The sequence below is a fragment of the Prionailurus viverrinus genome, chromosome D3 (assembly GCF_022837055.1).
Source record: "Prionailurus viverrinus isolate Anna chromosome D3, UM_Priviv_1.0, whole genome shotgun sequence".
Classification (NCBI taxonomy): domain Eukaryota; kingdom Metazoa; phylum Chordata; class Mammalia; order Carnivora; family Felidae; genus Prionailurus; species Prionailurus viverrinus.
In genome coordinates, this window is record NC_062572.1 from 59,058,330 (window position 1) to 59,084,284 (window position 25,955).

The 25,955-nt window shown below is 43.2% G+C and overlaps 1 protein-coding gene across 4 annotated transcripts in view; it reads left to right on the plus strand.

Moving 5' to 3' along the window:
* FHOD3 (formin homology 2 domain containing 3) overlaps positions 1-25,955 on the plus strand; it is a 470,296-nt gene that overhangs the window by 298,076 nt on the left and 146,265 nt on the right. For 3 of the 4 annotated variants that reach the window (XM_047828303.1, XM_047828305.1, XM_047828304.1), the window contains exons 8-10: positions 310-404; positions 6,652-6,795; positions 22,220-22,467. In XM_047828303.1, coding sequence (XP_047684259.1) covers positions 310-404; positions 6,652-6,795; positions 22,220-22,467 — 487 coding nt within the window. Of the gene's footprint in view, positions 1-309; positions 405-6,150; positions 6,309-6,651; positions 6,796-22,219; positions 22,468-25,955 lie in introns of those variants that run through there. The other variant, XM_047828306.1, reaches the window with a different exon arrangement.

A 25,955-nucleotide genomic window follows, 5' to 3' on the forward strand; every position in this document is an offset into this window, starting at 1 on the left:
GGCTTAAAAAGCAGCACGTGAATGGATTTTTTTCAAATTACATATTTAACATAAAGGGAGCTTTGAAGCAAATTGATAGCCATCCTGACATTAAAGAGTGTACATTTTCAAGTGGACGAGAACGATGTGGTCTGTTATTGCCAAATGAGAAGCGTATTCAAGTCCACCCTGAGGATAGTGTTACCCTTTGAAATTTGGTGAATGAAAGACATTGTCATCATTGGGTGATGAGTCTTCGGATGAACTATGGTATGAGTTGGATAAGGAACATTGACTCGCTGTTTCTGATGATTATTGCTTTGTTCCTAGGAGTCACACCCTGGTCAAATATCATGGAAATCCTGGAGGAAAAAGATGGGGTCGACACAGAGCTGCTGGTTTATGCCATGACTTTAGTGAACAAGGTTGGTTGATGATTGTTAAGGGTTGAATTATGTCCCCTTAAAAGATATGTTGAAGTCTTAATCCCTGTGAATACCTATGAATGTGACCTTATTTGGAAAGAGAGTCTTTGCAGATGCAATCAAGGTAAGATGAGGTCGTTAGGGTGGACCCTAATCCCATATGACTGATGTCCCTAGAAGAGGAAAAGAGAGGTATACACATAGAGGGGAGATGACGTATGCACATGCATATGAGGAAGACAGCCATGTGTGAACAGTCCGAGAGTGGAGAATACATCTCTTAGCTAAGGAATGCCAAGGATGATGCAAGGAAGGATCATCCTCTAGAGCCTTCAGAGAGAGCATGGCTCTGCTGACACTTTGATAACAGACTTCCAGTCTCAAACTGTGAGAGAACAAATTTCTGCTGTTTTAAGCTCCTAGTTTGTGGTATGTTGTTATAGTAGCCCCAGGGAACTAATACGATGTGAAAATCTAAAATCTGCCCCCTGAGCAAAGACCACCCCCATCATGGTGGCTGGAACCATGGCTACAGTGTTCTTCTTTGCGAGAGAAAACCCTTTCTGCCCACATACGATGTGCGTGCATGGTCTTTTCTAACAAAACCAGAGAGATGGCAGTGAGAATTTTCTGACCGCTTTTCCTATCAAGATGTCCCCTTGAAAACATTTTTCTGTAAGAGCATAAATGAGCAAGTGGTACCCTATGAAAATAGTGTACAATCCAGGAGAAATGAAGGCACTCTTGTTCCACTGTGTATTGAATTCTGACTGCTGGGAGTGGGTCTCATTCTCCTTTTATGAAAGTGACATCACCCTTATGCTCTCCTCCCTCCCAACCCATCCCTCCTGGTCACCACCTGGCAGGGTAATATCAGTCTTCAGCATCCATCCCTAGAGGTGGTGCTGACCCCACGATGCCCTGAGCCAGCCCACCCTCGGGACTGGTGTCCCTTCCTCCTTATAACTGAGGTGGTGTGTGTGTTGGAGGGGTGTCTCCTGCAGATTGCTGTGCCCTAGACCCCAGGAATCTCACCAACCACCCCGTGGGCCTGCCTTCACTCCTCAAGCTGCTGGGTGCAGGCCTATAGTACCAGCTATAGTGAGGGATGGTTCTTCAGAGAAGAAGACTGAGAATCTCTTCATGAAATATAACTAGAGAAACATTTCCCCTGATGCTGGGAACATATAGTAGAAAGCATTATGAGAAGTAATTTCTTCTAGTTATTAAAATGTCATGCAAACTCTGAAGATTAAAACAATGTGGTCCTGGCCCTTTCCTTGGCGGCCAGATGAAACAGACCTCACTTCACAGAGCAACTTACCCTAGGGTTGAAATCACTGGGGATGGGTTAGCTTCATTCATGACTGGGGAGGGGGTGTGCTAAATGGAAATGAACATACATGCTTTGACCAATACCGAAATGAATTCCAGACAGATTAAAGAGTTGAATGTAACACATGAAACAGTAGAAAAAGAAGGAGAGGGGAAGATTAATTTGTTTCTGGTAGATGAAGATTATTTTAATAATCAAACGTGTCAAAAATATTCCAAAGAGAAGGGCTTTTAAATATTTCACTGCATTAAGTTATAAAAGGTGTTATTTATAAAATTAAAACCACAAATAAAAGCTAAGGGCAAGCAGCACATTGGGAAATGGTTTGCAAAAAAACAGGGCAGAAAATTATACTATTACCAATTTATCAAGAACCCAGTTGAAAAATGAAGGACATTAAATCTATTCAGATGAAAATAAATATATAGTAAAACAGACATTTCCTCCCAGGTCATATTGGCAGGGATTGCTTTTTAATGAAATGTCATTTTGTTGACAAGGACCCGGGAAATTCTAGTATGGTCATGGTGGGGAATGGGCATCCTTTTCTGTAGGATAATCCTAAGAATTTTGTTTATGTTTTCAAAGAATTGGCGAGTATACCTTACCATGCAATTTTAAAGCAATTTTCTGTTCATTTATTTTTAAGATCAGGGTCATCTATTTCCTGTCCTTTTCAGTCAGTGACATTGGTTTTGGAAAATGTGGACTTCAGCAAAAATGGAATTTTCATTCTTGGCTGGTGTTTCCATTGTAATGCTACCCATCCTCTTGGCGGAGGCCATGCTCGGGTGGTTCGATGGTCCTAACAGCGGGGGCGGGTGTGGCCATTCTGCTGCCGGGCGCTGGCGAGGACCCAGTGCCTGTCACATTCTTTTTGGCATCAGATGGCATTTAACGTCCAGGAATTCCTCGCTTACTCTTTCTCTTCTGGCAGTTCTGTCTCTTCTCGTGTTAGTTCTGGCTCAGGGGAGGTTGAGGAACGTCCTATGGACAATTGCTCCAAATGTCATCCTTTCCTCAAGGTCAATAAACCACTAGAATCCACACTGGGTTTGTTTTCTTTTGCTGAATTTTAGTCATGTTTATTGCCCCAGTGAGCAAAATCTTCTGAGATCCCAAACAAACAAAAAAAGTAAATTGAAATGTTAATATGGGTCTGGAAAAAATTCAGGCTCTGAAATCTGGGAAATTACTATATTGCTTTTCTAAGTTTTCTTTTAAGCAAATAAAAGATGGACTAATAACGTGGAATTCAAAACATGAACATTTTAATGACAAAACAGGGGCACTAAAGTTTAGCCTGCGTATGGTTCTGAGACTGACGCTTGCTCTCTTTGTTAAACAGAGATGTTAATGGGGGATTTCCAAGATCCAGGCTAATCCCCCCCCACCACCAATCTTGTCCATACCCCTGACCCCATGTTATCAGATTTGAACGAGTATCGCAAAGTAACCCCTTCTCATCCTGCAAGCGGAAGTTCTATAATGCCCTCTCTCCATCCAGCTGAAGTCCCCGCAGTGGGAATCCCCCACTTTGAGGGGCTCAGATATTGCCCACCTTGTTAGAACAGGAAGAGGTAGATGAGGGACAAGAGGTGTTACTGTGGGGCTGGCTTGCAGCTTTCAGGGAAGGGCTGAGATTCATGCTGAGTATTTGCCTTTATTTTTACATTCCTTTTATTGTTAATTACTGTACCGTAAACTTTTAAAGAATTTAGCTGTGTGGGTTTTAACACTTGTATCGTGATGCATAACCTTCACAGTTAGAATGTAGAACATTTCCATCTCCCCCCAAATCTCTCTCAGGTTATCCTTTTCTAGTGATATCTTGATTCCCTCTTCCAACCCCTGACAACCATTCACTATCCCTATAGTTTTTTCCTTTCCAAAACGTCAAATAGCCTCAGAGAGGATGTAACCCTTTGAGGCTGCCTTCTTTCAGATTTATCCGTTACCGGGTGTATTAATGGTTGCTCTTTCTGCTGCTGTGTAGTATTCTATGATACAGATACACCACAACTTATTCTCCCATTGAAGGAGATTTGGGTTTTTACAGCTTTTGGATTTCACAAGTAATGTTGCAATGAAAATCTGTGTGCACAGGGTGCCTGGGTGGCTCAGTTGGTTAAGCATCCGACTTCAGCTCAGGTCATGATCTCGCAGTTCATGAGTTCGAGCCCTGTGTTGGGCTCTGTGCTGACAGCTCAGAGCCTGGAGTCTCTTTCAGATTCTGTGTCTCCCTCTCTCTCTTTCTCTCCCCTGCTCACTCGCTTGCATGCTCTCTCTCCCTCTCTCTCTCTCTCAAAAATATTAAAAAAAAATTTGTGTACAGGCATTTGCCACACTGGTTTTATTCTGTAAGAAAGATTTGATGTGACCAGTGAGAACCTAGGAGAGAAAAATAAAATGCCCTTTAGGACAGAACTTTCTCCTTCTGAGAGATGCCTGTGAAGATTTATGTGTCACAAGCCCTGGCAAGACAGGGTCTGAAAGAAAACAGGAAGGGGAGTCAGGAGTGTCATCTGAAAGTCAAGGCATCAAGAGACTTTTGCCTCACAGACTTTCTGAAATGGCTGCCACATTTTCCAGGAGGAGGTAACTCAGAGGCGAGGTGTCCGGGTGGAACTGGGAGAGGACAGGCCAGGGAGGGGTGGGGCCGTGGAACAGTTTGTGGAGATATTAGAGAATCAGCTGAAAATAGGTGAATGTCCTCTTCCTCTGCAAGTAGAGAAAAGAAGCCATATTTGTTTGTGGCAAAAGGCCATCTACCCCTGCAGCCACACATGGAAGGGGTTGGTATGTGGGCTTGGCTCCAGCCCAAAATGTCACAGTGGAAGTGACAAATGACCTCTTAATACCCTCACTTCCGAACCTATTTTGAGCAAGTCTCCTCGAATCTGTTCAGTTCTATGGACCTAATTGTTTATTTAATAGTACTCCTCCCCCCCCCCCCCCCCCCCCCCCCGATGGCATCATGGTTGGACTTGCTAAGGCCACAGGAATTAGGTTCAGGAATTTAACTCCCTGGGCTAAGTTCTGTAAGAACTTCAGTTGACTCTCAGGGAAAAAAGGGAAGGGAACTGAGAGGTGAGGAGGCTTCTGTCTGCCTCATCGTGGCTCCCACACTGTTGAGTAGGAAGTTGTCAATCAAACACTAAATATCACCTCACCTGGGTTCCTCAAATTGCAATTCTGGCAGTCTGCAGTCAGGGCATCTCTGATCACCAGCCCTGTCCTTGGCCTTGGGCCCCATTTCCACTTCCTCATCTTTTAACAAGTTCAAGGGTTTTCACTAAAACCAAAAGATGGATTGTTCTGATGATAGGATTCTTTGAACGGCTGCATAGTTTTTCAATTAGCCTCAGGAGCCAGGGACAGCTCAGGATTGTGGTTGCCTGCTAAGGCAGAGGCCCCACCTCACCTGGCACCTGCAGGCGCTGGCGGGTGCCTTCACACTTGGCCGCTCACCTGGGAGCACCTGTTTGTTATGGAGTCTGACTGGTTCACAGCCTCCTGTTCTGGGTCCTTGCTGGGGCCCCTGGTTAATTAAGCTCTTGCATCCCGGTTATTTTTCCTTCATTTCTGATCTCAACAGCACCGAGTTGTGTCCTCTTTGGTCAGCATAGAAAGGAGCAAGCCATTATTTGTGTTACGAATGGAGACATTCTTTCCAATGTTAATAGCCCCCAAATAGAAGTGTTGGAGACGTTGGTCTTAAGACAGTGTTTTGGAAATGCAAAGGCAGTGAAATAGGGAGTAAAAACCTGTGTTGGAGATTCCAGGCCAGAATAATTTGTGTAGAAGCATGAGTGTGTGAGGAGAGGCTAGGCTTTTGTCCCAGGTCGGCAGGAACTTCTTGTTCCCTCAGGCAAATCCCTTTCCTCCCCAGCTCTCATCTCCCTGTTCCTAAGATAAGGACTTGCAGTAAATAACCTCAAGGTCCCTCCAGTTCTGAGCAGAAGCCTGCTCTGAGATCATCTTTCTTTTAAGAGACACAGAATTCAAAGAGAAGTCAGCTTCCCCCCACCTCGCCCTCTGTCGTGGGCTATCTTTTTGTCTCTTGGTTGCTGCTTTGAAATTTCTCATGTTTGCTTAAATTTCATAGACCAAGGGGAAGGTCTACCAAATTGAAAGAAAAAGGAATCATTAAATTGCTATAACTCCAGCTGTTGGTAGATTGACTGTAACAGGAGTTTCTAATCACTGAGCATGTTAGGTAACAAATTACCACAAATTTAGCAGCTTAAAACAACACAGAATTATCAGCTCACAATTTCCATGGGACCAGTTCCAGGCACCGCCTAGCTGGGTCCTCTGCTCAGAATCTCACAAAGCTGTAGTCAAGGTGTCGACCAGGACTGGAGTCTGGTCTGAGGTTCGGGATCCTCTTCCAAGCTTTTGTGGTTGTTGGCAGAGCTCATTTCCTTGTAGCTGGAGAACTCATGGTGGCTCGCTGCCTTCTTCGTGGCCAGCAGGATAATCTCTCTACTCGTCTCTGAGCTCCGGAAATGCCTAAACCTGCTTTTAAAAAGGCCCACCTGATTAGTTCGGGCCCACCCACCCAGGTTAATCTTCCCTTTAACTCAAAGTCAGCTGACTTGGGACCTGAAGGATACCTGGAAAATCTGTTCACTTTTGCAATATAATGTAATTTAACCCTGGAAGTGTCCTGCTTACGCTCAAGGGAAGGGGATTAGACAGTACCTGTATACCAGGGAGTGGGCTCTTGGAGTGCATTCTGCTACCACCCTAAGAGTTTTTTTTCTCAAATGATCTTGTCATCTGTCTTGCTTTGTCCCATAGAGTTATAATCCTGGCTTACTGGCTCCCCTGCAAAAAAAAAAATGCTTTGAAAGCCTTGAGACAGCCCTCTAAGACGTGTTTGTGTCCTGTTCTTTTTTCATCCAGACGCTGTCAGGATTGCCAGACCAAGACAGCTTCTACGATGTGGTGGACTGCCTGGAGGAGCTGGGCATTGCAGCCGTGTCCCAGCGGCACTTGAACAAGAAAGGGACCGACCTGGACTTGGTAGAGCAATTGAACATGTATGAGGTAACAGCACACTCCTTTTGTATGGCATTGCCTAGCTCGGACACTCGCCAGAGGCTGAGATAAACATATTCTAGACCGGTGGTTATGAGTGTGGTATAGCAGTGTCCACACCACCTGGGAGCTTCACAAAGTGCAGGTTCTGGGGCCCCACCCCAGACCCCCCGAATCAGAGAGTCCAAGAGGAGGTCTGGCGATTCACGTTGTGGAGGCCTCCCGGTGTCTCTGGCCTTCCTCAAATGTGAGAACCCCTGATGGAGGAGACGCATGGTCACTGGCTTACAGTTAAAGATACTACCCAGCTTTTTCCTTTCTTCTGCAATCTCTCTTGCCTCGTTATGGGGTTGTATGGTCTATTTGCTATTTAATGCCACTGTAAGGACGTAAAAATTGAATTTTTTAAGTTTTAGCATAGATTTTACTGTTCTTTATATTGTACAACGAATGCCAGTTTAAAATGCAAATATAAGAGCGTTTAACTTCCATGCAGAATCATACAATTTCCATTTTGTAGCTCCTTCCTACATGCCTATGCATTTTGTTTCTGCTGGAACAGTGTAAACGCTATATAAGACGAACTGAGCTATTTTTATTTCACTTCTTGGTGTACGTTCCTTCTATCAGCACTCCATCTTCACGTTACTGGTGAGTACAGAAGGGCTGAAAGGAAAAGGAACTGTGGACCACCATATCTTTCCATTTTTTTCTATGTCATTTCAGTGTAAGTGGTTGGCTTGTACTGCAGAATAACCTGGGTGAGAAAGGATTTCGTAGGACCCTTGGGTTACCATCTGTCTGCATTCAAAGCCAGTTCTGGTTTGCACGGGGGACCTCCAAGGCTCTCAGTACCTCTGCTTAGTTACAAGGTAACACACTTACCTTGTACTCTGTTGGAGGCTCCCTGAATTCTTACATATTGTGCACCTACCGTCACTCTAGGCTCATGGGTGCAGGGAATGGCAGACATACGTATTGCATCTACTTCCCCGACTTGTGCACCTGCTCCATTGTTCCATTGGACATCACTTCTAAAACACAAGTTTAAAGATAGAATTAGTAAGAATTTCAAGTTGGTAAAAGAGCATTAAACCACGGAGCCCCGCAGAGTGTGAGCCCGGAGCCCTCTACAGTCGCACCCATCCCGCTTCCATGAAGGTGGCCTTGACTTGGGTTATACATCATGGCTTTATGGCTTTGTTGACTTGAGTTCAGATTGTTTGCTGTGGGTTAGTTTTAGGTCCCATGCCCCTTTATTAAAGTTACTTATCTGATGTAACTGTTGTCTGGCCTCTAATTGAAGGTTAGAGCACACTTTGTGAGTAGCAAATTGCATTCCTCACTGTTGATCCTCACTGTTTCCTTCCATGGCCAGAAGGGGGCAGAATCCAGAGATCTGATTCCGTTTGGGTGTGTGACTGAACAGGAAAGCTTTGTTGCTTTAGACACGTGCTTACCCATAATGTGTGAATGAGGCTATAGCTGAGGACGTTCCATCTGTGACATTTCCCTGTTTTCCCCTTGATATTCACATACCACAGAAGTAACCACTTAAAACTTTAAAGTCCAGGGGTTTTTAGCATGTTCACAAGGTTGCGTACCATCACCTCTATCATATTCCAGAATGCACTCATCGACCCAAAAAAGAAACCCCATACCTGTTAGCAGACACTTTCCGTTATTCCCTGCCCCCCCAAACTTCCTGCCCCCAAACCACTCATCTACTCTATGGATTTGCCTTTTCTAGACTTTTCCTACAAATGGGACTGCACAACATGTGACTTTTGTGACTAGCTTTCACTTATTTTCAGGGTTTATCCATATTTTGTTATGTATCTGTACTTTGTTCCTTTTTGTGCCAGTATTTCGTTGCTTGGATAACACCATATTTTATTTCCCTGTTCATCACTTGATGGACATTGGGGTTATTTCCATCAGTTTGGCTAATACAAATAATGCTGCTGTGAACGTGCGTGTACAACTTTATGTGTGGACATATGCTTTCAATTCCCTCAGGTATATGTCTAGGTAAAATTGCCGGTCATATGGTAACTTGATGTTTAGCCGTTTGAGGAAATGCCAGACTATTTTCCACAGAGGCCGCACCATTTTACTTTCCTACCGACAGTGTAATGAGGCTTCCCATTTCTCTTCATCCTCCTCAATGCTCGTTATTGTCTTTTTAAAAAAAATTATAGCCATTTCAGTGGAGTGTGAAGTGGTACACATTTTGGTCATGATTTACATTTCCCCAATGATTAATGACATTGAGCATCTTTCCATGTGCCTACTGGCCATTTTTATATTTTCTGTGGAGAAATGTCTATTCAGATCTTTTGCTCATTTTTAAAGTTTGTCTCGCTTTGTTTGTTTATTTATTTAGAGAAAGAGAGAGAGAGGGCTCATGAGAGCAGGGGAGGGGCAGAGGGAGAGAGAGAGAATCTTAAGCAGGCTCCCTGCCCATCTTGCAGCCCAACCTGGGGCTCGATGTCATGACCCTGAGGTCATGAGCTGAGCCAAAATCAAGAGTCACTTAACCAACTGAGCCACCCTGATGCCCCCATCCTTTGGATGTTTTTAAATTGGGTGGTTTTGTTACTCATGGGTTGTAGGAGTTCTTTATATATTCTGAATATTCTTTATATAATCTATTTGTCAAATAGAAGTTTTCATACATTTTCCCCATTATATGGGTTACACCCCATATAATGTTGTTCCACTTCTGACCTATCAAGCTACCTCCCCGTCTCCCTCTTCTCCTTCATACCAACCTTTTCAGAAATTGTTCTGTATTCACCGTCTTCCTTTTGTCAAATTGCATTTGCTTACCACTTTTAGCATCTAGTTCATATCCTTCACGAACTTAGCATATACCTGTTATTCAAAGAACAATGAAACAAGCACCCCTTGTGATGGTTAATTTTCTGTGTCAACTTGACTGGGCCACAAGGTATTCAGATATTTGGTCCAATATTATTCTGTGTGTGTCTGTGAGGGGGTTTCTGGATGAGATTAACACTTGAGTTGGTAGATGAAGTAAAGAAGATTGCCCTTGCCAGTGTGGGCAGACCTCAGCCTATCTGTTGAACAAATTCTCTCCGCCTGATGCTCAGGAGCTGGGACATAGGTGACCACTACCTTTGAACTCCATCTGAAACTAACACCGTTGGTTCTCAGGCCTTTGGACTGCCAATCTTGGGTCTTCTCAGCCTCCACAATCATGCAAGGCAATTCTTTATAGTCAGTCTCCATGCATATCCTATTTATTCTATGGAGAATCCTGACTGATACACTCATGTATTTAAGAACTAAAACATTACCAGTAACTTGGAAGTATCCTTTGTAGCCCTCCCTGGTGTCACCCCACCAACCCCAGCACTATTCTTTTGTTTTCTTTATACTTTTACCTGAAAAGCTCTTATCCTGTGATAAATGATTGAATTAACTCAAAGGGTCAGATTATTAAATCAGAGCTGACAGATATCTAGCTGTACTAATCTAGCTATGCTAATAATTTCAAGAGTACAGACTATCGAGGTGCAGAGGAAACAGGGAGGGGTCTGGGTCATCCCTGGACTCCTAGGTCTTTTCCTCATGCATCAGACATATGCTCTCTGACCCAGAAAATAGGTGAGGTCTCCAAGTGAGGATCACAGGTCCCCTCCCCACCCCCGCTGCCCAGTGAGTAGTATTCGGTTATGAGACCTCTCTACTGCATAGCGTAGAGAATCATGGCTCGTGAGCCCATACATTCTGCACCATAGGTAGTCCTTAGTCAGGTGATCCTTAACCAGTCCCATCCTGGTAAGAGCAATTCCAGAAACAAGAGCTCTCATTTTAGCAAATAGTATTAGGCTGTTTATTAGGTAGTCTGGTTATTAGCATACTTACAAAAGATTAGAAGGAGTCACTTGCCTTCTTTCTTTCCCCAGACTCATTGCTTTATAGGAGTGAGGAGGTCTTAGTCCAGCTGTTTTAATTCCTTTCTCCCAGTCTGTATCCCTAAACAGCGTACTGTTCCCAAATTTTTTATAAAGGGAAACCTATCATTTGTATCCTTCTACAATTTCTCATCGGCTTATTGTTTTTGAAACTTACCCATGTTGTGTGGATTTCTCGTGTATTCATTTTCACTGCTGGTGACTGTAGGACAGTTTACTTATTTGCTGTTCTCTCATTGGGTGTTGGTTGGTTTGAACTTTTGTTCCACGCCAAACCACGCGACCTCGAGTATTCTTGTACTTTTCTTTTCCTGTGGGTATGTGATCCTTTTTATGTTTAAGTATCACTTTTATTCTTGATTTATAAAAATATTTAGAAGTTTGTATTCTTTCTCTCTGCCCTTGTCTCTGGTCTTTGATGATTTGATAGAATTCCCTTGGGAAATTTGGGAAATTCGGGAAATTCTATCCAACGTGTGGGCCTGTCCGAGGAAGAGGAGTATGTGTGTGTGCGCATGTGCACGCATGCATTGTTGGGGGGAAGAAAAAAGTCTTTGGTAACTGTTTTTTTCTATGGTGATTGGTCTACTTAAACTCCTTATATTTAGTGGGATCAATTTTGCTAAATTATATTTTATGAGGAAATTATTCATTTCTTCTGGAATTTTAAATGGACTAGCAAAGAGATAGATAAACCTCTTATGAGTGATTTTAACTTCCTCTGTGCCAATAGGTATTTCCCTTTGTTATTGAATAATTTTTGTTTGTAATTATAGATTAACTAGTAGATTGTCTATTTTGTTGGGCTTTTTTTCAAATAATTTTGATTTACGTATGATTTGCACTGCTTTTCTTTAAATTTTTTGAGAAGGGGAGGGCCAGAGAGAGGGAGACACAGAACCCGAAGCAGGCTCCAGGCTCTGAGCTGTCAGCACAGAGGCCACACGGGGCTCGAGCTCATGAACTGTGAGATCACGACCTGAGCTGAAGTCGGACGCTCAACCAACTGAGCCATCCAGGCACCCCATGCACTACTTTTCTGTTTGTAACTCAATATTTGTTTTTAAAATTGAGGTATAGTTGGCATCCAACATCCTATTAGTTTCAGGTGTACATCATAGTGATTCATTAGTTTTGTATGTTAGGAAATAGCCACAGTAAGTCTAGTTACCTGTACCATACAAAGTTATTACAGTATTATTGACTGTATTCCCTACGCTGTACATTACATCCCCATGACTGAATTATTTTATAACTGGAAGTGTGTGCCTCTTAATCCCCTTCTTCTATTTCCCCTGACTTTGGACCTCCTCCCTAATCTGTTAACCAACAGCTGGTTTCTGGTGTCTATGAGTCTGTTTTTTGGGTTTGTTTTGTTTTTCACATTCCACATATAAGTGAAATAGTAGGGTATCTGTCTTTCTCCGTCTCATTTCACTTAGCATTATACCCTCTTTGTCCATCCATGTTGCTGCAAATGACAAAGTTGTATTCTGTTTTATGGCTGAGTAATATTCCATTGTATATGTGTACCACATCTTCTTTATCCATTCATCTATCAGTGGCCACTCAGGTTGCTTCCATATCTTGGCTATAAAGAAAACTGACAGTAAACATAGGGGTGCATTTATCTCTTTGAATTGGTGGTTTCATTTTCTTTGGAGAAATACCCAGAAGTGGATTGCTGATCATATGGTAGTTCTTTTTTTCAATTTTTGAGGAATCTCTGTACTGTTTCCCAGACTGCACCAATTTATGTTCCCTCCAACAGTGTACAAAGTTTCCCCTTTTCCCACATCCTCACTAACACGTGTTATTTCTTGCCTTCTTGATAACAGCCAATCCTGATCAGTGTAAGGGGATATCTCACTGTGGTTTTGATTTGTGTTTCCCTGATGATTTGCGACGTTGAGGATTTTTCATGTGTGTGTTGGCTATCTGGATGTTTTCTTTGGGAGAATGTCTGTTTAAGTCCTCTGCTCACTTTTTAATTGGGCTGTTTGAGAAGCTGTGGAGGTTCTTTATGTATTTTGGATATTAACCCCTTATTGGATGTATGATTTGCAAGGATCTTCTCCCAGGCGGTAGGTTGCCTTTTTTGTTTTGTTGATGGCTCCCTTTTCTCTACAAAAGATTTTTAGTTGGATGTGGTCCCACTCATTTATTTTTGCTTTTGTTAACCTTGCCTGAGGAGACTGGTCCAAAAAAATATTGCTGGGGTTGATGTCAAAGAGCTTATTGCCTGTTTTCTTCTAGGAACTTTGTGGTTTCCGGTCTTACATTAAAGTCTTTACTTCATTTTGAGTTTCTTTTTGTATATGGTCTAAGATAGTGGTACAGTTTCATTCTTTTGCATGTAGCTGTCCCGTTTTCCCACCACCATTTATTGAGGAGACTGTCTTTTGTCCATTGTATGTTCTTACCTGCTTTGTCAGTGACTTATTGACCGCATAAGCATGGGTTTATGTCTATTCTATTCTGTTGATCTATGTATCTGTTTTTGTGCCTGTACCATGCTGTTGTTGTTACTGTAGCTTTGTAGTATAGTTTGAAATCAGGAAGCATGATACCTCTAGCTTTGTTTGTCTTTCTCAAGATTGCTTTGGCTGTTTGGGCTCTTCTTTGGTTCTATGTAAATTTTAGGATTCTTTTTTTCTAAGTCTGTGAAAATGCCATTGGTATTTTGATGGAGACTGCATTGAATCTGTAGCTTACTTTGGGTACTGTGGACATTTTAACAGTGTTCTTCCATTCTTCCATTCCAGTGTTCTTCTTTCCATTTATTTGTGTCATCTTCAATTTCTTTCATCAGTGTTTTATAGTTTTTAGAACATATTTGTTCTAAATATGTTCTAAATTTGTTCTAAATATTTGTTCTTTTACCTCATTGGTTAAATTTAATCCTAGGTGTTTGTTAATGCAATGGTAAATGGCATTGTTTTCTAGTTTTTCTTTCTGGGAGCTCATTATTAGTATATAGAAACACAACTGATTTCCGTATGCTAAATTTGCATCCTGCAACTTTATTGAATTCACTTATTCTGATCATTTTTTTTAATAGCATCTGTAGGCCTTTATATAGTATCACGTCATCTGTTAATGAATTCTTCCTTCCCTATTTGGATGCCTTTTGTTTCTTTTACTTGCCTAATTGCTGTGGCTAGGACTTTCAATACTATATTGATTAAAAGTGATGAGAGTGGGCATCCTTATCTGTTCCTGATCTTAGAGGAAAAGCTTTCAGCTTCTCACTATTGAGTATGATGGGGTTTTCTTATATGGCCTTTATTATATTGAGGTATTTCCTTCTGTTTTTTTCTTTTTGAAGTATTTCCTTCTATACTCACTTTTTTTTGAAAGTTTTCATCATAAATGGATGTTGATTTTTGTCAGATGTTTTACTGCACCTATTGAGATGGTGATATGATTTTTATCCTTTGTTAATATGGTATATCATGTTGATTGATTTATGGATGTTGAACTATCCTTGAGTCCCTGGAATAAATCCCACTTGATGATGGTATATGATCCTTTTAATGCATTACTGAATTTTGGTTTGCTAATATCTTATTGAGGATTTTTACAACAATGTTCATTGGGGTTATTAGCCTGTAATGTGTGTGTGTGGGGGGGTGTCTTTATCTGGTGTTGGTAACAGGATAATCCTGGCCTTGTAAAATGAGTTTGGAAGTGTTACTTCCTCTTTGTTATCTTTATAACTTTCTTCGTTAACTTTCAGTTTACTTTGTTGGTATTTTTTTCTAGTTTTTTTGAGTTGGTTATTTAATTCATTTCTTTACTTTTGTAAACCATCCTTGTGCTCCTGGTCTATAACCCACTTGGTCATGATGTATCCTTTTTTAAAATGTGCTGTGGAAATTGTTTGTTACTAACTTATTTCGAATGTATACACAAGTATTCTTAAGCATAAGATTGGCTTCCCCTCATCTTCCCTCTATCTCTTCTCTTCCTCTCTTTTTCTGTATGCCATCTTTATCAGTTTGGATATCACTGTTTGGCTAACATTTTGAAAGGATGATGCTAATGTTCATGAGACTACTCCTATGTGTTGTTTCTGTATTTCTGGCTGTGTGTACAGACGGCTCCAGAATATCTCTCTAATCATTCCTCCTCAGGGTCCTCCCCTGAATCTTTCTTCTCTGACCTTCTTTTCAGTGTTGGGCTTCCCTTATCAGGCCTCCACTCTCAGTCTATGTGGCCTGTTCTTATTTACCTAATGAGTTCCACTGCTTTTGAGCTTTTGTGGCTGATATTTGACCTTGAGCTTTTTCCAAGGCCCCTGGCTCCCTGCCCCTCTGCCTGCTTCTCTTCTTATGTTACATTCATTCATGGAAGCCTATTATATGTCACATACTTTGCTGGGGCTAAAAATACAGAGAGAAGTCCCTGCCCAAGGAACTTTAAATCTATGGTATAAGACAAGCAAGTAGCTGATTGCCCCCAGCAGCTCAGTGTAGTGGTGCCGAGGGATATGGACGCTGCCAGGGAAGTTCTGTGTTGGCCATGGCTACTTGGGAGCTGCACATGACATGTAAGCATTTCATTTCTCCACCTCGACAAGCAGTGGAGTCTCCCATGTTACAAACCTGGAGCTATCTTGGACTCCTTTTTCTTTTCCTCTGCCCCCCACTTAGAAATCTGATTTCTGAAAACCTCACTTTGTTTATTTCACAGCTCTGGCCCCATTGTTTCTTACCTGGATTATTGTAATATCTTCTCATTCATTTGTTCCTCTGTGAATTTGTTTATTCAGCACAACTTTATTGAGTGCTGCTATGTTCTGGGCACTTATTCTAGGCCCCAGGACATAGCAGTGAACTAGACAGACAAGGTCATTGCCCTCAGGGAGCGCATACTCTGATGGGATGCAGACAGTAACCAATTACATGAACAAGCAGAGAATATGAGCCTCCAAACATGTCTATGAAGAGAGACAGGATGAGGTAGAGGTGAGAAAGTGAGGCAAGAGTAGGGAAGACCCTTCTGAGAAGATGGCCTAAAGACAGTGATGGAGGGCAAAGCAGTGGAGGAGCTCTGGCTTGGCAGGTGTGAAGGGTTGAAAAGAGCGTGTGACTGGAGGGATAGGGGCTGGGAGAGCAACATGAGCTGAGCCACGAGAGGCTGGCATCCTGCAGGGGCTGCCTCCCCTGGGGGTTTCTCTACTTTCTCTCCCTTCCTAACTCCCAGCAACTGAAAAAAAGGATCCTTCTGAAAGTCAGATCTGACTATTAGGCCATTTCTCTGTTTAAGAGAACAAATGTGAGCAAGCAAATGAGTGAATGAATAAATGAAAAACCTTTTCTGTGGCCAACAGGATGAAGCCCACACAGCTTGAGTCGATACAGGGGTCTACTACACAGTGTGTGGCCTTTATGCCCCTGTGGCCTTGTCTCTGGTCGCTCCTATGATGTCTCTGAAGTTTCAGCCATACTCAACTTCTTCTGGCTCTTGAACATGAAAGACAGGTCTTTGCACCAGTGCTGTGGGGTGGGATGGGTGGGCTTTCCTTTATTCTCTTTTCTTTGCCTAGAGTGTTCTTCCTTCCTGTTCTCATAGTTGGCAAATTCCTACTCCTATAGGAGTCACCTTAGCTGTCCCCTTGTCCACCAGGCCTTCATGGCAAGATCAAAAGAGTTCCTACACTTGTCCCTTCCTCTTTGTTCACAACTTACGAAAGGGAACTCGCTATGACTATACCTCGGACTGAGCAGTCCTCAGGACATACTTGCCTGTCAGTCTGCCTCTGAGTTGCTACTCTGAGTCATGTCTCATTTCCCTCTTTGACCCCAGGGCTTATCGGTATGCCTGCTCAGAGTAGAAGTTCAGTAAGGGCTTGAATGAAGGTCTCTCTTAAATATCACTTGTTTTATGACTGTATTTGCCAGATGCTGGGTTGAAGGAAAGACATGATTTAATCAGAGTACAGCTACCTTAAAGGAGAGATGCCCTGAGTAATAACTCAAGGTGACAACTCAGTGCTTGAGATAGCAGGGAGAGTCACAGGGTTTTTATTCCTTTCTGAAAGTTAATGTTTTGAACAATATTTACTATTACAGGACAACCAAGTTCATTATATTCAGGAGCAGCAAAGAGACCTATAAGCAGAGCCAGTCTTTTCCTCACAAAAGCTATGAATGTTTTCAAGTAATTGAGAGAACTTGGTTGGGCTTCTAGAATTCTTCTTAACAGTGGAGGATGTCTGGTGACCACATGTCCTGGACTTTCTGGGGACAGGCCCAATTCCATGTAATTTAATTCCATTTCAGAAAGGTGATTTAATCCCTGCTTAATTAAATTCATTTTAATTTTTATAGCTTCATATGAGTTTTCAAATATATAAATTCACAAATCAAGATATAAAATCTTTTGTCAGATTATATGTTCTAACTTTTGACTCTGAAAATGCGGTCCTAGTAATGGAAAAGTATATTAAGGCTGAAGGCTTTGGGGATGAGAGTGTGATATTGTGATTTACTATAAGAAATATGTATTTGGTCATTATTCTCGTTTCTGGCTCACAGCTCCCAAAACCCTGGAAATTGCCTAAGTGTTGAGGGTGATAAAGGTATCTTTTGTTATGTTGGTGAGCTGACTTTTGGAAAGCACTTCTGGATGGGGGCAGGCTGAATCAGCCAGTGGCCAGTGACTTAGTCAATTATGACTCCACCATTAAGCCACCATAAAAACCCAAGAGGACAGATTTTTGATCCCTTTTGGAGAGCTTCCACTCTTGGGGAAGTAGAACGCTCCCAAATACCACCAAGTTCCATGAAGACAGAAGCTCCTTTGTTTGAGAACTTGTATTATGTATCTGTGAGTCTGGCTATTGACTCATTGAGAGAGAGCGCATGTGCACATGTGAGCAGGGAAGGGCCAGAGAGATGGTCTAAGATGGCCTCATTCACTTGCTTTGGCATTTGGTGCTGGCTCTTGGCTAGGCTGTGTATCTTCAGCAGGCTAGCCTGCACTTCTTTACATGGTAGCAGCATTTCAGAAGGGCAAGTCCCCATGTGCAAACACTTCTCAGGCCTTGTTTTTATCATGTTGGCTGATACCCCATTGACCAAAGCAAGTCCCATAGAAAATGGACTCAGTGTAGGAGGGGGCTACACCAGAGTGAGAAGACAGGGAGGTGTGGTTCTCTGGGAGCCCAGCACCGTGACAATATTCTACAAGCTGTCATTAGCGTAGTTCCTTCTTGAAATGCTACTGGCATTGGTATCACTTCACCTAAAAGCTGAACCAGGATGTATAGGTATGGATGTATATGTGTAGGATTACAAAGAAGGTGTGAGATAGCAATATGGAACAAGATTGTGTCTACTATGTAACAATGGTTGCCTGTCATGATGTGAGTAGTAATATAATATAAACTCAAAGAAGTAGTTTTTAAAAATTTTTCTTAGTGTTTGTTTATTTTTGAGAGAGAGACAGCATGAGTAGGGGAGGGGCAGAGAGAGAGGGAGACACAGAATCCAAAGCAGGCTTTAGGCTCTGAGTTGTCAGCATAGAGCCCGGTGCAGGGCTTGAACTCATGAACCATGAGATCATGACTGGAGTCAAAGTCAGACATTTAAGCAACTGAGCCATCCAGGTGCCCAAGAAATGTAATAGCTTTTGACCTCTATCAAGAGTGTTCACGTTAGTGGATATTTGATGATACTAAGAAATTATTTTAAGTGGAAGGAATCTACTCCTGAAATCATTGTTGCCCTATAGGCTAACTAATTTGGATGTAAATTTAAAAAAATGAAAAATAAAACAAGTTAATAAACAAAATTATTTTAAGTGGAACAGTAATATGGTGGTTATGGGTTTTAAAAATCCTTATCTTTTAGGGATATATACTAAAATGTTTACAGATGAAATGATGTGATCTGGGATTTACCTCAAAGTCTGGGGTTGGGGCAGGGAGTGGGGCGTAAGTAACACAAGGTTGGACAGGGTTGATACTTGTTGAACGGTCATGGGTGATAAACACATCACAGTCTTTGTACTCTCTTTGTACACTGTGTGTATGTTTGAAAATGTCCCTAATAAAAACTTAAAGAGTATTCAGATCATTCACAGTCGTTGAGACGACTGATGGAAGTTGTCACAGATGCCAACCTAAGTTGCTTCTAATTGCTTTCCTAGTAAAGTAGGGTAGACTATGTAAGCAAGTCAGTGCTGGATTTGGAAACTGCTCCTCATGTGGGTTTTACTTTATGAGTAGTGTTCTACATTTAATTAAAAGAATTACAGGGCATTTGGGTGGCTCAGTCAGTGAAGTGTCCGACTGGCGCTCATGTCATGATCTCACGGTTAGTGAGTTCGAGCCTCACATTGGCCTCTCTGTTGTCAGCACAGAGCCTGCTTGGGAACTTCTGTCCCCCTCTCTGTCTCTACCCCTCCCCCCACTCCTGCCCGTGCTTGCTTGAGCTCTCTCTTTAATGTTTAATAAACATAAAAAAAAAAAAAAAAAAGAAAAGAACTAGCACTTGCTGAGGGGCCCAGCAAGTGAAACACTGCATTATTAGGGAGAGACTAGAGATTCTTTGGGACATTATTGATCTCATCTCGTGTTTGGTGGGGACACTCCTTGCACATGTAGTTACTCAGATCTGACACCACAGATTCAGAGTGGTGGTAAGTGCTGTTCTCTCCAGATCTTTGCTAGTTCTGCATGTTCTTGACTCTAATTTGTTGTGTTCCCTAGAATCTAAGGACCTGGGCACTGCCGCTCTAGCCCTGCGTGTGAAAGTAAAGCCTTTCTTCCTGTCTTCGGGAGATACCGGTGATTCTACAATTCTTGTTATAAAAACAAAATCATGAGTGAACACCAGCCCCAAATTTCAAGTTCCCTTGTTGCTCACTGTGAAGCGCGAGGTTGTCATTGAATCTACTTGGATCCGGTGCCCCATTTACCCCTTCTGCGCACCCCTCTCGTTTTTTTTTTTGTTTAAGAGATGAGTGTTTTGCTGAGGATCTGAACTTTAGAAAGCCCCCATTAAAATTTGTCTTATGGGGTTGCTTTGATAATTTTTCCAGATTTTTCTTTCCATTTAAATGTTTTGATTGTCTCCATCTTCTCTGACAAAAGGCAGTTAAAGTGGATTTCACTTTGTGCACACAGAGTGTGCCTCTCGGGAAGGAACACTATTTGATCCCTGGATCTCTGAGGTTAGACAAGGAATTAGAAATATCTGAACTCTACTTTAGCCCCTAATCTTATCATTCCAAATGTGTGCTTAATAAGAAGCAGAATCAATACTTCGGGTCAGAATAAGTTCAAATGGTCTAGAATTTTTACGTCTAAAACCGAAGGAAAAACGATTGGCTAGAAATATTTAAAAAGACTGTCCTTCATCAGGTGTACAATCGTTCTCAAACTTGCCCAGAGAATGCAGTATAAAGTGTTAATGTTGAGATGGTAAATGTGATTAACCCAATGTATAACTTCATTCTTAGTTCTTGCAGTTGTATTGGAGAGGAGACCCCTAGGAAACAGACTTTCCAATGACATTTTATAACAGGGCTTTTCCTGAACTCTTATCAATTATTACGTCAAACCTCCCAACATTATGTCTGACTAGTAAATTCTGGGAGAACAAATAGTCACAGTATTATCAAATTGTCCTCCTCTGTGTGAGCTTGTTATAAAATGTATCTGGCACGAAGATAGGAGAGGTTTCACAAAATCGATCTCACGCAAAAGCCGGACCCAGAGGAAACTAGACCTGGGACATGTGGATGGTGGGTGCACCCCTGTGAAACAGGCCGCGTGGCCTAGGTGTTCATCCCTGTGAACTGGGACGAGAGTGGCCCACCTGGTCTTGACACAGCCAAGCTCACCTTGCTAGATGAGCACAGGTGTGAACACTTTGGACACGGGACACCACTGATTTCGCAATAGGTCGGTTTTCTATAGATAGGTGATGTTAGAGCCATATTGCACGGTTAGCCATCTGGGTCTTTATATTCTCCGTTCTCTCACCCGTCAGGTCTGAGTTGTAAAATGTGACCAAGAGCACCTATGTGGCTGGAGAATTGGCACCTTTGGGGACGTAGGACTGTGTAGTTCCTCGGTTGCCAGGTCAGAGAGGCTGCTGGACTTGGCCGGGGCTGGCTCTGGCGTGCCATATCTGTGAGAGGGAGGAATAGGTGGGCATGTTTACTGGGGGGTATTTATTGAGTACCAGTCACATAGATCATCTTTACATAAGTTATTCTTAACGCAGTCCCACGAATGCAATACTGTTATCCTCATACGGTGAGCTAGAGAGAAGGCAAATAATTAGCTACGGGTCATAGCTGGCTCATGAGCCACACAGCCAGTGTGCACAGATCTAGTTAAGGACAACCTGTGCTTTTCCTACTGTCTAGTTTTAGAGAGGATGGGCGCACGCGCACACACACACACACACGCACGCACACACCCCTTACAGAAGCTGGAGATACAGGTGAGTGTAGCCCTTGGCTGGGAAGGACAGGCGTGGAGAAGCAGGGAGGCAAGCAAACACATAGGCAGATGGTGTTAGCCTAAAATGAGGCAGCCATGGAGCAGGATCCAGGACAAAGCGAGATTAGGAGATGGCAGAGCAGGGCCTCCTGAGAGGGCGCCAACTAGGAGCAGGAGTAAAATACCCTTTGGAGGAGGATAGCTGTATGGAGGCATGCTGCCAGTTGGCTCAGGTTTCCATGGGAAATCCACAGTGGCAAAGTGTAAGGCAATTATTCTTCTGCACAAATATGCATTACTTTTAAGAGGAGATGAAAAAAAAAACTAATCTAGAGGTGAAGTCTATTTTGGGTATATATTTTCGTGACTAGCATATGCAGGCTCTCCAATGTAACTCCGGGCTCCTCCCCCAACCCCGGCCCGGGATGGGAGGGTAGCCTGATAGCAGTGCCCAGCAGAGGTGCTGACATCAGGCCGAACGTGCTGCCGAATAGGCCTCTGCAACGGATCCGTGGGTGAGGCCAGATCCGCTCACCAGGCGCCTTGTGGCTCTTGCCTCTGGGCAGAATCCTTGCTGTGCTCTTCTGAGCACCCTCGTTGGGAAGCAAGCTCAGGAATGATCAGGAACTTCAGGGCTCCCCGCCACTGGGTTCCAGGACCGACCTCACCTCCTGGACCAGAACAGAGCCGAGGGGGGTCCAGGAGAGACGCGGCCCCGGAAATGACAGTGCTGGGCTCCAGGGTAAAGATCCTGTCTAATTACGAAATATTTCTCGGACCTACTCATGATCTCTGTTGGCTTTTTCATACCCATTTGGGAAAATACACGGTGGCAAGCATCTTTAAGTTCGCGGACTGCGCTCTGGCACGCGTGCGGATGTGACGATCTTGCAGAGAAGCTGAGTTAGCAGGATGGAATGACAGTGTTAAATGCTCATTAAGGGGAGCGTGGAATGCAAAGTCACACCTAAGGCCTGGGAGAGGATGTCAAGTCTGACCTTGCACCGGGCGCTGTCTGCTTTTTCAGGTGGCACTGCGGCACGAGGATGGCGACGAGACCGCAGAGCCGCCCCCCAGCGGGCGCCGGGACCGGAGGAGGGCCAGCGTGTGCTCTGGAGGCGGCAGCGGAGAGGGCGAGCAGCGGGGCCTGGACCGCAGGCGGAGCCGCAGGCACTCGGTGCAAAGCATCAGGAGTCCTGTGTCGGCCCCCACCAGTCCCAGCTCCCAGTCGGCTCCTGGCTTCAAGCCCGGTCAAGTACGAGAGCACTGTGAAAAGTAAGCATTAACCCAGCCGTGGAGCGGAGGGGGGCGGGCACAAGGATCCTGAAAAGGTGGGAGGGGTCCCATCCCCACAGGCACCCACTACCACCCCCTCCCCGCTGGCCTCCTAACCCCTCCTGACTTCCTCCCTGCCTCTTCTCTACCCTTGAAACACCACCCGGAAGTCCTTTGGAGCACCCCGGGACAAGGTGGCCCTGGTGACCCACGTAGATGTGATCTTGTTAACCCCACGAGCTCTTCTTCACCCATTTGTGTTTTTATATCCGTATCTCCGTAATGTCTGAAAAGCTGTGCTTTATCAAATAGAAAAGAATCCAAACCCCAAAACTTTACCTGGAAGTAAATGGTGTGCCCTCATGTGAATGCAAGATTGTAAGAGTCTTGAGATACTGTGGCAGTAGATGGTGGAGGTTGGTTTTAGTTAAATAGAAGAAACCTGTATGAATTAAATATATGAATATAAACATATGTAAATATATATTATGTTAAATTTTATATATGGGTATATGATATATATATATAAGCATATGTAAATTTCAGTAAATACTATCGCCGTCACTTTTTCAGTGTTTGTTTTAGCGAACATTTTTGTTGAGAATGTGTTATAGGCCAGCACTTTCTGATGCTGTGAAGATATAAGGTATGATCTCTGTCCTTACGAACCTCACATTTGGGCTGGGAGAAACTAAGAATGAGATTGGCAGATAGGAAGAAATACAAAGGTTGACAATCTCATAAGAAACTATGTACAGATATACAAAGGAAGACCTTTTGACACAACCTATAGGAACTTAGAAATGGTTCTGTAGAACAAGTGTGCAGCAAAAGGATGGCCATGCTGTTCTGGAGTCTGGGTCCACTTCTATCTTCCCAAGTGAATGCTGTCAGTTCATTAGGATGATGGAGCTCTGTGGACCAGTCCATGCCAGCCAGGTCCACCTGGACTGACTGGGACACTGGTTTGCCAGCGCATCACCTCCTGCTGCTGGAGTGCAGAAGCCCTGCTTACCTCATTTGACCGCAGCATTTTCTGCCATCGTGGAGATCCACCTGGGAGCCAAGTGCGGGTCACCAGGCTGCCTGGTGAAGAAGAAAATAACTCAGAATCAGTTGGATGACCTTAAGAAAGAGAGTGATCAAGATATGTCCCTTCCTTTCATCCCTAAGGGAACACCCACCGTGCCAGATGCCCCAAGCAGTCTGGTACTCGTGGAATCACTTAACGAGCCATGCCTTTGGGTGCCTCCTATCACAGATGGAGTAGGAGTGATGTGTGAGCCACAGTCTGTGTTGACACCCTTCTCTACCACATAATTGCCCATCTACAGATTTTTCTGTTTCTGAGAATCTGTGTACAGCAAGCTCTCTTAAGTGAAAAAAAAAAAAAGACTAAAACTTCTAAACAAATTGAGGAATGAGAACATCCACCATAAACATCACACCTTGTAGTCTAAGATCTTCAAGAAACTTAGGCAGTGCTCAAAGGGCACTTAAAGTTCTCTCCAGCTCTGCTCCTAGCTAATGGCTTCAGAAATTAACATGGAGAAAAGTGTATACAGTAGATTAAAAATCTCTATGTAAAACCACCACAGATGCTGGGGACAGTTATTTGAAGTCCCCGTCAGCAGCACTTGGCATTCTCTTGTTCTGTTCAACTTGTGTCCTGTATGTTGCTGGTCTGTTTCTTGCTATTACACTTTTCAAAGATCCCCATCCCCATGTTGTGAGTTCAGATGGCCATGCCTTGTGACAGATTGGCAAGGATGACAGAGGTGCAGTGAGCCACCATGGGCACATGGTTTTGAGGTGCAGGGCTTGGAGGGATCTCGAATGCGAGGTCACACATGCAGCCCTGCATGCTTCCTGTCTCATTCTTTTCAAATAGGACTGATTTTTCATTTTACTGACATTAGTACTTTGATGGAAATTTAGTGCATTTATTTGAGAAGAATACACTTCCCCACTTAGAAAGACAGATAACATTTTACAGATTGATTATGAAGTGGCTTCATCCATGAAGTCTATTGGAGGGGTTTTGCCCTATGGTCCCCAAACAACAGTAGAGTTTTGGCAGAGGTGGGAGTGGAATAGAGGGGGAAAGGGTGACGAGAAGCCAAATGGGAAATAAGCCATGCATGCATAGCTTAGTCACCTGCTCAACATCTGAGCCTCAAAACAGTATCTTTGAATCAAGTAGTTCATTGTGTCAAGTAGTTCATTGTGCCCATAGGCCTTGCCTGATTTCGATTGCTCTTCATCTGTGTGAGCATTCTGGCCCTACTTCTAACTTGTAGCAATGTGCCTTGCATATGCCACATAGGAATTTTAGGCTGGATTTTATAATTCTGATGCAACTAATGCCAGTACTTTTGAAAAGAAGATAGGAATGAGTTAGAGGTTAGAGATTCATGGTGCCCTAAAATGCATATGGTGCCTCTCCACTCAGGTGGTCCTTTGACATCATCTGAATTTCTCTGTAGGATCTAGCAGGACAAGCGTCTTCATCTTCTTTTTACAAGTGAGGAAACTGGAGGTCAGTGACTTGTGATGATCCCAGGACTAAGGGGCTGAGCTGTGGGTTAAACACAAGTCTTTGGCCCTTGCCTTTCAATGTCCAGATCACACAGGACCACTTCCTAATCCACCGTTCCCAAACATAGTCACTGAGTGAGATTAGTGCTTCTGACTTTTTGGAGCGGGAATTTTATTTACATACCATGTAGGTGTGTTTTTTTGATGTAAATATAAAAATTCGAAGAGTTGAAAAGCAGAAAAATCTCAGTCTCCTTAAGACTTAAGCCTACCGGGCTATGTGTTTTAGTTCCAGTAAGGACTAAGACTCCAAACACATTTTGGGTTGTTTTGGTTTCTTAAGAAACCTACACTTCTACACTGAGCATTTACCAAATCAAGTATGAGTATTGGTCATCTGTCACCTAAAAGTATCTTTTGTGACTGTGTGTGCCATAATGAGTTTTATCTTTGCACTTAAATTTTATTTTTGTTTAATTTTTTTAATGTTTATTTTGAGAGAGAGAGAGACAGAGTCTGAACAGGGGAGGTGCAAAGAGAGAGGGAGACACAGAATCCGAAGCAGGCTCTAGGCTCTGAGCCATCAGCACAGAACCTGACACAGGGCTCAAACCCATGAGCAAGATCATGACCTGAGCCAAAGTCAGACGGTCAACCGACTGAGCTACCCAGGCGCCCCTGCACTTAAATTATAAATTTCATCTTTGTATTTCCATCTTTGCACTGGAAGGAATAAAAATGGTGGTGCTGTCATTTTTTGCCAAGAAAAAATTACTTTTAGCCTCAAATCAGCAGAAGGATCAGTGTTTCTGGTTTAAATTGTAACAGGATATAATCTTAGGAGAAAAAGTCTTAAAGCCTAGAGCAGGAGACCATTCTGTGAACTTCCACTCACAGACACTCTCCTTTCTGGGGCACCTCACTCTAGTCCTGAATTTTTCCCTCTTTAA